The 14,176-nt window shown below is 34.9% G+C and overlaps 2 protein-coding genes across 17 annotated transcripts in view; one reads left to right on the forward strand and one right to left on the reverse strand.

Moving 5' to 3' along the window:
* Positions 1-10,799, forward strand: part of ABI1 (abl interactor 1) — an 87,773-nt gene extending 76,974 nt beyond the window's left edge. For 7 of the 14 annotated variants that reach the window (XM_019972965.2, XM_019972955.2, XM_019972954.2 and 4 more), the window contains 3 exons: positions 681-767; positions 4,595-4,780; positions 8,963-10,799. In XM_019972965.2, coding sequence (XP_019828524.2) covers positions 681-767; positions 4,595-4,780; positions 8,963-9,138 — 449 coding nt within the window. In that variant the 3' untranslated portion in view covers positions 9,139-10,799. The remainder of the gene's footprint in view (positions 1-680; positions 768-4,594; positions 4,781-8,962) is intronic. The other 7 variants (XM_019972966.2, XM_019972959.2, XM_019972960.2 and 4 more) reach the window with 1 other exon arrangement.
* Positions 10,800-10,888: 89 nt separating this feature from the next.
* PDSS1 (decaprenyl diphosphate synthase subunit 1) overlaps positions 10,889-14,176 on the reverse strand; it is a 43,966-nt gene continuing 40,678 nt past the window's right edge. For 2 of the 3 annotated variants that reach the window (XM_070802010.1, XM_019972967.2), the window contains one exon: positions 10,889-11,343. In XM_070802010.1, coding sequence (XP_070658111.1) covers positions 11,203-11,343 — 141 coding nt within the window. In that variant the 3' untranslated portion in view covers positions 10,889-11,202. Of the gene's footprint in view, positions 11,344-12,040; positions 13,730-14,176 lie in introns of those variants that run through there. The other variant, XM_070802011.1, reaches the window with a different exon arrangement.

A 14,176-nucleotide genomic window follows, 5' to 3' on the forward strand; every position in this document is an offset into this window, starting at 1 on the left:
ATAAATCATGATTTTATACTATCATGTAATTATATAATATACATTATATAGTTAATCTTATTATAACATACATGCATGTTATATATAATAAGATTATATTATATATAATTTAGATGTATGCTATAGATACATAAGAACTGTTTTTAAAGGAAACCTATAACTAATGCATTTATTTATACATGGAATAAACAGCTATACCATAACATTTTTGTTTTGTTTATGTGAATTCTGATTTACAGCATTACCCTTAAGCTAGACATACCTGTTAGGATTAGAGAGGTAAGGTAAACTAACAGTATCCTAGAAACCTTTATTGGTATTTTATTCTTACCTGTTTTGTTAAAGTCTTTTCTTAGAATTCAAAATTTTCATTGCATAAAAGTGAAGGTGATGGTAAATCTAAATCTTCCCCAAACACTATAACAGTAGGATTAAAATAAATGTATTTGTTTTTTAATAAAACTACCAGTTGGCTAAGCACAACTCAGCTTTAGGTTTGTTTGTGGGAAATGAAGGTTCTGCAGGTTTTTGTTTTGTTTCTTGTTTTGTTTTGTTTCATTTACAAACTGTTCTTTGCATACTTATGTTTGTGGTCCTTGTAACTGACTTCTGCTTTTTGTTTGTTTCCTTTTCTTTCCTTTATCTGTTTTACTTCCCCCATTCTGTGTTGTCATCGCCAGTTTCTATTGCTCCACCCCCTCCCCCTATGCCTCAGTTGACTCCACAGATACCTCTCACAGGCTTCGTGGCCAGGGTGCAGGAAAACAGTAAGTTTGGAAAACCTGAGCTGTCCAAGAGTAGAGGCTGTCTCCTTATAGCATGCATGGCTGATGAGTCATCATTTTCCTTACTTTTGTTGAGAAGCTAATCTTACCTTGAAAATAGGTGCAGATCCGTTATTGAAACTGAAGAGCACGATCTTCAGTTTTCCTCTGTGTGCATGGTTACTGACTCAGATGAATGTCACAACTGCAATTTCCTCTGTATTCACATGCTCTAAAACATGAAATCAGATCTTTGCAGATTCTTAAGGAAAGCATAATCAAAGCCTCAAATTAAAATTGTGTTGAAACTACTAGCTTTCAATAGTTTTTAGGGGAATTAGTTTTCTGTTGCCAGCTAACTCATCAAGATGCATCGTTACACTGTGAGATTAAATTTATTAGGACAGGTGGTTTGTTTTATTTTCTTTGTTTTGGTTTTTGGGTGGGTTTTTTTTGGCATTTTCTCCTTTAGTTACAAAACATTTGTGAAGAAAACTTTGTAGCCTTTGATTTTTATACATAAACAATTTTGAACTTATATAAAGATTTGTTCAAATTTTTATGCATAAACAGTTTTGAACCTATATAAAGATTTGTTATTAGGATAAACAAGGATCTGCAAGAATAAGTAAATTACATCCATGCACTCCATTTAAGTGATGATCCATGTAGAGCCCTCTTTATGTTTTGGCCCATGAGGATGATTTCTGAACAGGCAGACTTGTTACCTTTTTTAGATCTTTTTGAAGGAAGGTCAGATTGACTAGGAAATTCTTTTGAATATATGAATTAGGATAGAAGTTTTTATTTTTTAATTACCACCTGATTACTTTGACGTTCTGGGAGATACATAATCCTAACTACATGATAATAGTGAATGTTATTTGGCAAAATGGAAAATACTGCTATTATTGAATTATATTACGCCAAAAATGCTGAAGACGGTAAGGTGGTCGCGTACTAATTCACTTCATTTGGCATCATCACCATGCACATAAATCTCAGAAAGGTTTGAACAAGATGTGTAACTCAAATGACCAGCCCATCTTCCAGGAGAAAACATTGTGGCAAATTCCATCCTGCAGCTTCTCCTGACCTTGTTGTGTTATTCTCCACGTTTCCTCCCTTCGTCCAGTCAAATATTTGTTTACTCAGTGTTATGTCCCAGGCTCTGGGAGGAATATACATAGTCTAAGACAAAGTCCCCATCTTTAAGAAATGTGTGATTTAATAGACTTTCTATAAAAGTTTCATGATGCTGAAATTTCTGAGCCTAAACCAACCTTATCATTTACATTTGGTTGGAAACTCTTACGTGTTTAAACATGTAAAAATAAGCGAATCTTCTTTTTAAAAAATTAGTGGATAAAGGTAAATTGCTGATTCTTGGTGCTCCAAGAGTTTAAAAATTGTTTGCAAGAGTTTAAAAACAAAGCCAGTTCAACCTTTGAACTGCCTAATAGCCGAGAATTTTTAGGAAATGTTTTAAAATAGCCATAATAAACATCCATTTAGTGAGTCCAAAGCTCATTGATTAGATATTTGGTAATCCTTTTTTTAAACAGACATTCAGTGTAATGTACATGTATGGTCTTTGCTCTAGAAGCCATGGTACTATTTCAGTTCTTTTCCCAAACTTGTGATCTTGAGTCAGTAATTCTCTTGGTGCCACAGAATGCCTCGTTTCGTTTTATTTGGCATCTGTTTTCTTTGAAAGCATGTTAGGAAGATTGTTGTTAAATTGGTATCAGTATATTAAATGTTTTATGAATTACAAATTTTCTATGTTCTTTAATACTCACTTTCTTTGACAGAGTGGTAATAATGAATGCACAGAGCAGTTAACCTATTAATAAATGTGTTTCAGTTTAAGACATGAGCATCTAAAAAAGCAGTGTGTTTACATCTGTTTATGATTAACATCAGAAAGTGTTTTTGAACTAATTATACATGGTGTTAGACAGAGTATTATGCACAGAGAATTAGATGACAAGACGCTTGCCCCAGTGTATGCAATTTGAAGATAAGCCAATGTAAATTAACAGCAGTTGGGTATAAAGACAGTTGAATGAAAAATAGACTAGTAAGTTGTATATAAATCAAGAGTAAATGCACTTTAAGAATTCAGGCAAACATACATAATTTATTCATTAAGCCATATTAAGGATATGAGCTATGACTACTGTCAGAATGGATTCATATGCATTTTCTTCTCATCTCAATAATATTAGCAAGCTTTATGGAGAAGGGATTGGTAGAAATAAAATGGATCCTAGCATTTGTCAGAAGAATAAACTGCACACCTGTGTGAGAGCTGTCCATTCGAATGAGCATCAGCACACAGGACTTATTTCCTAATAGTCTTCTTTCTCACCCCAAATAGGATAAAATAGAAATCACAGAATTAAAGTGGTTGTCAGTAGGGCTCTTATGTGCATATGTTTTGCATATGTTTTAAATCTGGGTTCTTTGGTTATATTCTCAGCTCATTACTGCAAATAGGGTGTTGAAAACTTTAACACTATCTTAGAATAGATGATGACCATTTTCTTTGATCATATAAATAGCCCCAGAAATTGGCAGGTGAGGTAGTATGTTGGAATTATTAGTATGTTCGAATTCTGAATTCTCTCAGATACTGGAGACTATATAATTCTTTGTATCAAAATATTTTCTTTTTTTTTTTAAAGAAATTTGTGGATCAGAAATTTAAGAATTAGTTGTGCTTCAGCTCTGAATTCGTTAATATTGGGAGCATTTCTTACCTGGTATCATAGTAATTCATTGAAACAATTCTAGCATGACATTTTTTCCATTTCACTGTTTACACCTTTATTTAAATCACACATATACATACCACAGCCATCTAGAACTTGAGGTGTGAATCGTTTTTATTATTTTGCATGATTTGAGTTTTTTCTGTTGTTTTTTTTTTTTTTTTTTAAACATCTTCCTGCAGTACTTTATTTTTAAAATCTTTTATTGAGGATATATTCTTAGGAAATTGGATCTTTAGGATCTAGTCTTTCCCTCATTCCATTCTTAGTTTTATAAGCAATAATACAGAAGTCTTAGCTTGCTTTCTACATTGAAGAAGCTGATTATCTTTTTTTAAAGTTGATTATGAATACAAACATTAAAAAAATATTTAATGAGATTTTCTGCTAGCTTAGAATTATTTAACTTTAGATTTTTCTAAATCTTGTTAAATTTTCTTTTGTTAAAATTTAAATAATAGAAAACCTGCACACATAGAATCATACCTAACACCACAGCTTTTTTTCCCCCTTGCATAAAACAAATAAAAATCAACACATATCCACCCACTAGAGATTTCTTTGAAACTAAAGGTAACTAAAAGCCAAAATCGGGGACATGAATGTGCACAATAAATGGTTATCAAACCATTAAACTAACATTCATAATGTTTACCATAGTCCAAATGACAGATATGACATAAGGCTTATTTAAGGAGAGAGGCTAACTAAAGAGTGACATTTGTTGTGACCTGAACCTTGGAGTAAGGGAACTTCTTTCCTCCTGTAGTCTTATTTAAAAGAAAAAAGCAAAAAAAAAAGACATATTGTCTCCTAACCTCTGCATTCATTAATTTGTAGTACTTCCTAATACCTTTAATTTTAGCTCATTTTATTATTGCAAAATTATTCTTAAAAGTAGTAGAAGCTTTAACACACCAAGCTTTTATTTCTAATCTTGCATGTATTATTATAGTGCATGCTGTATATGATAGAGCTTCCTTAAATTCTGTTAACTTAGGAATTTCCATCTAATCTGATTTCTGATTTCAATTAATTATCTGAATTTTTTAGTTGCCGATAGTCCAACTCCACCACCACCACCTCCGCCAGACGACATCCCCATGTTTGATGACTCGCCACCTCCGCCACCGCCGCCGCCAGTGGATTATGAAGATGAGGAGGCCGCAGTAGTTCAGTATAACGACCCATACGCAGATGGGGATCCTGCTTGGGCCCCCAAGAATTATATTGAGAAAGGTAAGGTACAGTCATCACTGAATTGCTGTAACAGGAAGGAACCAGCGATGATCGTATTTTAGAGCTGTAAGGAACACCTAGTCCAGTATGTCTCTACCTTTTGAACACCCTTATTCAGCCAAGATGATTTAGTTCCTACACATTTCCCAATATAAAGCAAGGATTCTTTATTTTCTGTTTATTTTTTAATTGGAGTATAGTTGATTTACAGTGTTGTGTTAGTTTCTAGTGTACAGCAAAGTGATTCAGTTATATGCCGAAGTGTATGTGTGTGTATATATATCTGAATTCTTTTTCAGATTTCTTCCATTATAGTTTATTACAGGATATTGAATATAGCTTCCTGTGCTATACAGTAGGTCCTTGCTGTTTATATTATATATAGTCGTTTGTATCTGCTAATCCTAGACTCTTGAGTTTATCCCTACCCTGCCCCTTCCCCTTTGGTAACTTAAGTTTTTCTATGTTTGTGTGTCTGTTTCTATTTTTCTTTAAAATTCATTTTGTATCATTTTTTTGATTTCACATATAAGTGATATCACAAAGTATCTGTCTTTCTCTGACTGCTTCCCTTAATAAGTAGTAAGTGAGGTAATCTCTAGGGCCATCCATGTTGCTGTAAACGGCATCATTTTCGTCTTTACTATGGCTGAGTAGTATTCCACTGTATGTATTAAATACATATACCACATCTTTATCCTTTCATCTGGAGAGACATTTTTAATTTTTTAAATTGAAAATATAGTCTGTTAATTGTGATTTTTCAAATGACAAATTTCCAACTTGACTGTGATTTTTAAGATGATAAACAGATAAGGCACAGAGAAGGAGTTAAATGATTTACTAGTAAGTTCATGTAATTAAGATTTAAAACCAAGTTTCTAAGCTGTTACAATAAAAATAGAAAACTTTCATATCTAAATATTTTAAAATATATTGGGAGATATATGAGAAAAAAACCTCAATTAAGGTTTTCAGCTACTTGATCTTGTAAATGAGAAAATAATCACCAGAATGTTGAAATTATGTGTAACTCTGATGTCCAAATTCACCTGCATTATCTGACATTCACTGTAATTATTAAGTAGTAGTGGGTGGGAAGGAAACTGTTTTTTGTGAGTTTATTTGCTTTTTGTCATCTACTTCTATGCCAATAAAAATGTCTTTGTAGAGTTCTGAAAAATGCATGCTATGTAGTTGATCACATTTGATTGCCACCTTAAGCAAATACCTGTAGCATTCTTTCCTACCCAAGTTTTAAATACATGGTTGAAGTAAATAGGCTGTTTTCTTTTTATATTTTTAAACAGTAAATATTCTACATATTACTGAGGAAGTCTTGAATGTTCTACTTCATATTTAGATTCTCATGTACCTTCAAATAGATATGCTGTTGTTATTATGAGTGTGATAAATGTGAGCAGTCTTGAATTGTGTTTTGACCCATATTTTCTGGTATGGAAAAGCAAATTTAAATAACTATGAAAATGGGACAAGTTATATTTACATAACAGATTTGGAATGATATAATGGTTAATGTATTTGGTAATAGAGCAGGATTAAAGAAATCTCTTCACAAGTTGAATGAAATAATGAGTCTTAAACCAGGAGTCAGCAGATTTTTTGGAAAAGACCAAATAATAAACTTTTTAAGTAATCAAGGTATATTGACATATTAGTTTCAGGTGTACAACATAATTCTTTGATATTTGTATATATTTGCAAAATGAAATATCTTAAACTTTGCTGGTCATTCAGACTTGTCACAGCTACTCAACCCCACTGTTGTAGCGCAGAAGCAGTCGTTGAGAATCCCCTGGCGGTCCAGTGGTTAGGACTTCACGCTTCCGGGCTGAGGGCCCGGGTTCAAACCCTGGTTGGGGAACTGAGATCCCACAAGCCATGCAGTGCAACCAAAGGGGGAAAAACAAAACAAGCAGTCGTAGACAGAACACAAGTGAGGATGTGGCTGTGCCCCAGTAAAATCTATTGACAGAAAGCCTTTGGTTTGAATTTGGTCATGGGCCATTGTTTACGGACTCCTGGTCTTAATCAGAAAGTTGGTATTTAGTAGGGTTATATTTAAAGCCTTTAATAGTCACCTTTATAAGTCACAAGATGATTAAAACCAGGTTTAATAGGATTTCAATTGAATATGTTAATCCAACAGTACGACATGACTGTTGCAGAAGCCAGATTCAGTCATTTATATTAGACTAATAGTATGTTTAATTTTGAGGACGATATTCAGGAGGCTGAAATATTTTAATAAGACAGTGTATCTATAACGAGTTAAAAGCATTGTTTCTAAGTTGAGGAAAAAGAAGATTTCAGAGGGACTAGATAGCTATCTCCAAATTTTTATCATGTAGACAGATGTAGGGGTTTCCCTGTTGGCTCACATCTGCCTGCAATTCAAGGGACACATGTTTGATCCCCGGGTCTGGAGGAGGCATGGCAACCCACTCCAGTATTCTTGCCTGGGAAATCCCATGGACAGAGGAGCCTGGCAGGCTGCAAAGCATCCATAGGGTCACACAGAGTTGGACACGACTGAAGTGACTTAGCATGCATGCATTCATGACAGATGTAGATAAGAATACTAGATGTCTAGGCCCACAGAACCCTACAGTGAGTATATAGAGAAGGGAGAGTTCAGACCTTTATGTGGACTAGGCTCCTACACACTAGGATGGACGCACATTGTTAATGGTTAAATACTCAGCAGTGAGAACTGTTACATGAGAATATATGCATTGGGCAAGGGGAGGGGCGACTAAGTTTCATTTACAGAGGGGGTTTGGCAAATAGAGACAATGAGTTGGGTGTAGTGTTTTTTATCAGCTCTTAGTATAAGTGGAACTAAGAAGATGAGGAAATACTATTTTAATTTTGCTGAATGACTTTGAGGATATCAGGCATTGTCATGATCAGTTTAAAACTCATCTATACCACTAAAAATGTGACGGAATACAAAAGAAAATGTTTCTTTCTAGCAGTCACTTGGTTTTCTTGGGTGGTTATTTAGCCAAAAATACCAGGATAATTAATGTTATTTATGCTGTATGTTTTGGTGTTTTGAAACTGGGCATGTTAATTGAGCCTGTGATTACACTGTGATTTCACTGCAGGATTATAATGGAGGAAAATGTACTTGTTGAGTTTACTTCATATACTGTTTGGTAAAGGGGAAAAAAAAGATCGCCTGTTTTACTTTATCAAATGATGCTGTGGATCAGTACTTCGGGTCTCTTCCTTATTGTAATTTATTGATTCAGAATAATTATGGAGCATAGCCACCTTTCTTAAGGAAAAAATGAATTCCAAAATATCTTAAATGTCTTAAAAATCCTCTTTTAAGAAAAAGATTACATGAGGTAATGAAAAAAATTTTGTATGACATACTTTCACATATATTGGAAAATTGCATATTCCAGAATGATCATGTTATAAAGCCAGAAAGAAGGAATACTTAATAAACCAGTGGTTTGGAAAGCTAGTGATTTTTTGATGTCTTTCCTCTCCACAACTGTTTGCAAGGAAATGGATATTTTGTACTCAGCATAATCACAGATAACACAATAAATGGCAAAAATGTTCTCTTAAGTCTTATGTGAGTCTTTACTTACCTATTTCTCCTTTAAAAATAAAGAAAAATTCTTGCTGACCTCTAAGGTGTATATATATTTAAATCTAGGTATAGCCCCATAAATTATATGAACATATGAGTATTTTTCTGGGATGAGCAGGATGAGATTTACTTCACAATATATGTATATTTTTAAATTAGATAGCTCGGGTTGTTACCTGGTTTACTGATTGGCTCTGCAGCTTCACTCAATAGTTACTTTGATAAATGGTGCTTTGCATATGGTTGGCACTTAGTAGATATTTGAACAAATGAATTGAAACATGTAATAAATACTAAAATTCAGAGACCTTTCCGAAATAGGTTGGTAGAACTCTTGACTTCTCAAGTTATTTGTCAGTTTGGCCTGAAGATCAAGCTAGTGATTTAGGCACACAGTTGGGTACTTGACTTACCTGGATATATAGATTTAAGAATTAAGAGTATTCATAAAAAGCTTGGGTTTGCTATACTATTTGTTGGCATTACATTTAAAAATTCAATTAAACTTTGGATATAATGCACTCACATGATCTTCCAATTCTTCTCCACAGTTGTGGCAATATACGATTATACAAAAGACAAGGATGATGAGCTGTCGTTTATGGAGGGTGCAATCATCTATGTAATAAAGAAAAACGACGATGGCTGGTATGAAGGAGTCTGCAATCGAGTGACTGGTCTGTTCCCAGGAAACTATGTGGAATCAATCATGCACTATACTGATTAAATTTTTGCTTTTAAAGTAGATTCGTATTATCACTCAGTCATACTGTGGGACTATTATGGTTAACAGAATTGTCTTAAAATGTTTTAAAATGTGCCCATATTTTCAGAACATGCTGTTTTATTGGTATAATTGAATGTCTACTTATAAGCATAAATCTCTGAGGCAGTTTGTGGATTGCTGAGCAGCATTCTACACGAGGCTGCCTGTCACAGATTATGCTTACATACTTACTTACACATTGTTAACCTGATGACCAGCCTAAATATTCTGGGGGTGTGGGATCTATTTAATAAATCGTGATTCAGATCGTGCCATCACATGTCTCAGTGCAGCATGGTTACTAACGCTCTGTCAAACTAATACTAAAAATCAGAAAACTTAAATGCTGGTGCTGGTCATACTTTTTGTTTAGACTCTCTCATTCTTGAAATATAGTTTGTTTAAAGCATGCATACAAATTTATGTATTGAAATATACTTAAAAAAAATCCAAGATGCTTCCAATTTGTGTAATTCTTGGAGTACACGTACTTAGGTCTCTTGAAATGAACTGAGTCTCTAAGTTCTCCACGTAAAACAAAAACAAAGGGTTACCTGTAATGTTGTAATTTGTACCTAAGTTTTTTAATCAGTGAATTTGCATTATAAATTTTTTCCATTCATAAATACGTAAGTGAACCAAAGGTTTTTTTGTCCTTTCCTTCACTGGTTTGCTTTAAAAATAATGATAAATAAAAGATACCGATTTATTGCAGAATTATGGTTCTATTTTCTCAATATATTAACTTGGAAAAAAATTTAGCCTTATCTCAACCTATCCCAATAGCAGTGGCTGATTTTTGCAGAATTTAAAATCACAGATGGTTATTTACAAGTCAGTCTACTGAATTCCTTTTCTAAAGTAGCTTTTTCAAAGCTAAGATAATATGTCAAAGTGCACATGCTGTAGGTGAGATTCTTAAGGACTGCTCCAAGTCCTCTGGTTTTCCAGTGGACTGTCATATACTGATTCAATGATAGGAAATGCTAATTATCTTTTACATATTTTTTTTTTGGTAGAAGTGAATGCAATGGATTTTTGAATAGGCACTGTTTAACCCATTACCTGGCACTTGCAACATAAAAAGATTTTAAATGTAAAGTAATTGGGGGGAAAAGGTGCGCCATGTATTAATCATTGAACAGGGATATACCTGGCCAACAGATCTGTGCTGTCTTTTGACATAATTGAAATGCAACATGTGCACTTTGTGTGTCTCCCCTTAAGGGAGGGTTCGAGGGGTGTTTTCTCATCGTGTATAATTCTCTGTTGCCTAGGACACTGAAGTAGAGCACTCAGTCGTGGGTTTCTGTGTTTCAATGATTTGTTTGGATTTCTAGTTATGTACTACTGGGCGTTTCAGACTTACCACAGTATAGTAAATGTTAAGACTAGTGCAAGATGTTTATTTCTGAAAATTAAAGGCCATTATTGCTACCAAATCAATGTGACTGTTGCATACGCATTTTGCCTTTGTTAATCTTAAACATGATTTTAGTATCACTGGTGATCAGCTACCTTCTTCATTTTTTTCAAGTGGACTGTTCTCTTAATTTTGTATATAACCTGTTGTCTAAATTTTATGTACAGTCTTTTATAATAAACCATTCTCCTATATGAAATTTTGGATACTGTTAAAATCTAACGTGGACTGAAATGTAGACTTCAGTTTTATGATCTTTACTCCTATGGTGAAACAAGATAAACCATATGAATTTTAACATTGATTATTTATTTGTGTAATGGCTTTACATGTGGCTACTATAACTGTGTAAACAATACCACATATAACCATCAAGATACCTCGATTAGAGTTTATAGGACTAGAATGACAGATTCAGATGGTTTAAATACATTTAGAAAGTTTTCTGAAAAACTTTGCCAATAAAAAAAAAGTCCCATTAATAAGGAAATGATCTTTTTAAATGATTTTTTTGGTTATCTGCACATGAAGCAAAGTGTATTCCACAGAATTTTTGAGGCACAATCTGGTAAAATAGCTGCCAGAAATACCAGAAAGAGGTGTCATTTGTCTCTTGTGAGCACCATCTCTGAAAGCTGTATGAGGGCGTCTCTTTCTGGGGATGGTCGAAGTTTACTGATCTCGCTCACCGCTTTGTGGCAGTACCGCTGGGCGAGGTAGGTTGTCTGCTGCACACCGTCACTCTACCGGACGCGGAAGAAAATACAACAGAACAGATGCACGTCAGCCACTGGGGTCAGCTCTTTAAAGTCCTGCTACAGTGAGTTAAAACATCCTCTGGAGATCTGATTAAGAGCTGGACGTTGTTTCTAATGTTCTCTGTGTCTCTCCCACTTTCTCAGACTGAAGCACATTTTTATTCTATTACCATGCCAAGCAGTGAACTCATTAATACCAAGTAGCCATCTATTTTCCCCCTATTTTTCATTTAAGTATTAGTTTTTAAGTTACACATACACTAAAATTGATACAGTAAAACTCTAAGTGCAACTTAACATAATACATTCATAATATAGAAGAGCTTAAATGAAAATCAAGTTTCTTCTTCCAAAGGCACCAGTTTTGTCTGTTGGTTTTAATTATCTATTGCCTTTCTGTTAAGACGTGTTTAAGCCCAGCCGTACTGTCTCCCAGCTTGACCAGACTGTTTGTCTTCAGTCCTTCTATTGGTCACTGTTGTCGTCATGTAGCATCAACTTCTGACTTCATCTCATCTGAGACGAGGAAACCACTGCTCCTTCTCTTTCCTCTATCTTTACCCTATAGAGATTTGCATTCCATTTTGTAACCATGTTTTTATGTTGGTTCTTTCAAAAAGCTAAACACTAGTAAAATAATTATATTTACTATTTCTATTATGTCAAAATGTTTATGGAAATATCAAGACATATAGTTGATTTTATTTTCTTCTGCTTGGTTCCCTGTCATTCAGAACAAGATATCTGTAGCATCATGATTGAAAGGACTCAGATTTTCTTTACCAAGTGTTTCAAAATATGACACGTTTTAGACACAAAAATCCTCAACAAGGTACTACCAAACCAAATTTGACAACACATTAACAGGTTTATACATCATGACCAAGTAAGATTTATCCCAGGGATACAAGGATTCTTCAGTATATGCAATTCAACCAGTGTCACACACCATATTAACAAACTGAAGAATGTAAACCATATGATCATTTCTAATAGATGCAGAAAAAGCTTTTGACAAAATTGACAGAAACTGCAGAGAAGTGGACGTAGAGGGAACCTACCTCAACATGAAGGCCACCTATGATAAACCACCAGCAAACAACATTCTCCTTGGCGAAAAAGCATTTCTGCCAAGATCAGGAACAAGACAAGGATGTCCACTCACTGCTATTACTCAACAGTGATTGCCTCGCATAGAAAAGTAAAGCCATCATGGTCTGTAGATGATATACTATACTACACATCAGTCAGTTCAGTTCATTCAGTCAGTCTTGTCCAACTCTTTGTGGCCCCATGGACTGCAGCAGGCTTCCCCGTCCATCACCAACTCGTGGAGCTTACTCGGACTCGTGTCTGGGGACGGTCCATTGAGTTGGTGATCCCATCTAACCATCTCATCCTCTGTTGTCCCCTTCTCCTCTTGCCTTCAATCCTTCCCAGCATCAGGGTCTTTTCAAATGAGTCAGGTCTTTGCATGAGGTGGTCAAAGTATTGGAGTTTCAGCTTCAGCATCAGTCCTTCCAGTGAAGATTCAGGACTGACTGCTTTTAGGATGGACTGCTTGGATCTCCTTGTTGTCCAAGGCACTCTCAAGAAGCTTCTCCAACACCACAGTTCAAAAGTATCAATTCTTCAGCACTCAGCTTTCTTTACAGTCCAACTCTCATATTTATACATGACTACTGGAAAAACCATAGCTTTGACTAGACAGACCTTTGTTGGTAAAGTAATGTCTCTGCTTTTTAATATGCTGTCTAGGTTGGTCATAACTTTTCTTTCAAGGGGCAAGCGTCTTTTAATTTCATGGCTGCAGTCTCCATCTGCAGTGATTTTGGAACCCAAAAAAATAGTCTGTCACTGTTTCCATTGTTTCCCCATTTATTTGCCATGAAGTGATGGGACCAGATGCCATGATCTTAATTTTCTGAATGTTGAGTTTTAAGCCAACTTTTTCACTCTCCTATTTCATCAAGAGGCTCTTTAGTTCTTCACTTTCTGCCATAAGGGTGGTGTCACCTGCATATCTGAGGTTATTGACATTTCTCTTGGCAGTCTCGACTCCAGCTTGTGCTTCATCCAGCCCAGCATTTCTCATGATGTACTCTGAATATAAGTTAAATAAGCAGGGTGACAATATACAGCCTTGACATACTCCTTTCCCCATTTGGAACCAGTCTTTTTCCATGTCCGGTTCTAACTGTTGCTTCTTGACCTTCATACAGATTTCTCAGGAGACTGGTCAGGTGGTCTGGTATTCCCACCTCTAAGAATTTTCCACCGTTTGTTGTGATCCACACAGTCAAACGCTTTGGCATAGTCAATAAAGCAGAAGTAGATGTTTTTCTGGAACTCTCTTTCTTTTTCGATGATACTATACATAGAAAATCCTCAATATGCCACCAGAAAATAGTAAAGTTGCATAATACAAAATACATATAAATCTCTTGCATTGCTATACACTAATAATGAAGGATCAGAAAGAGAAACTAAGGAAACAGTCCCATTTGCCACTGGAACAAAAAGGATAAAATGCCTAGGGATAAACCTACATAAGAAGGCAAAAGAACTGTATGCAGGAAACGAAGATACTAATGAAAGACACCATGAACGGAGGGAGAGACATACCACGTCCTCGAAAGAATATTGTCAGAAGGACTTCTGTTACCTGAGACAAGCTACAGATTCAGTGCAATCCCTATCAAATTACCAACAATGGTGTTTTTCATAAAATTGGAACAAAAAATTTTACAATTTGTATGGAAACACAAAAGACCCTCAATAACCAAAACTATCTTAAGGAAAATGAAGCTGGAGGAAT

Source organism: Bos indicus, chromosome 13, assembly GCF_029378745.1.
Source record: "Bos indicus isolate NIAB-ARS_2022 breed Sahiwal x Tharparkar chromosome 13, NIAB-ARS_B.indTharparkar_mat_pri_1.0, whole genome shotgun sequence".
NCBI lineage: Eukaryota > Metazoa > Chordata > Mammalia > Artiodactyla > Bovidae > Bos > Bos indicus.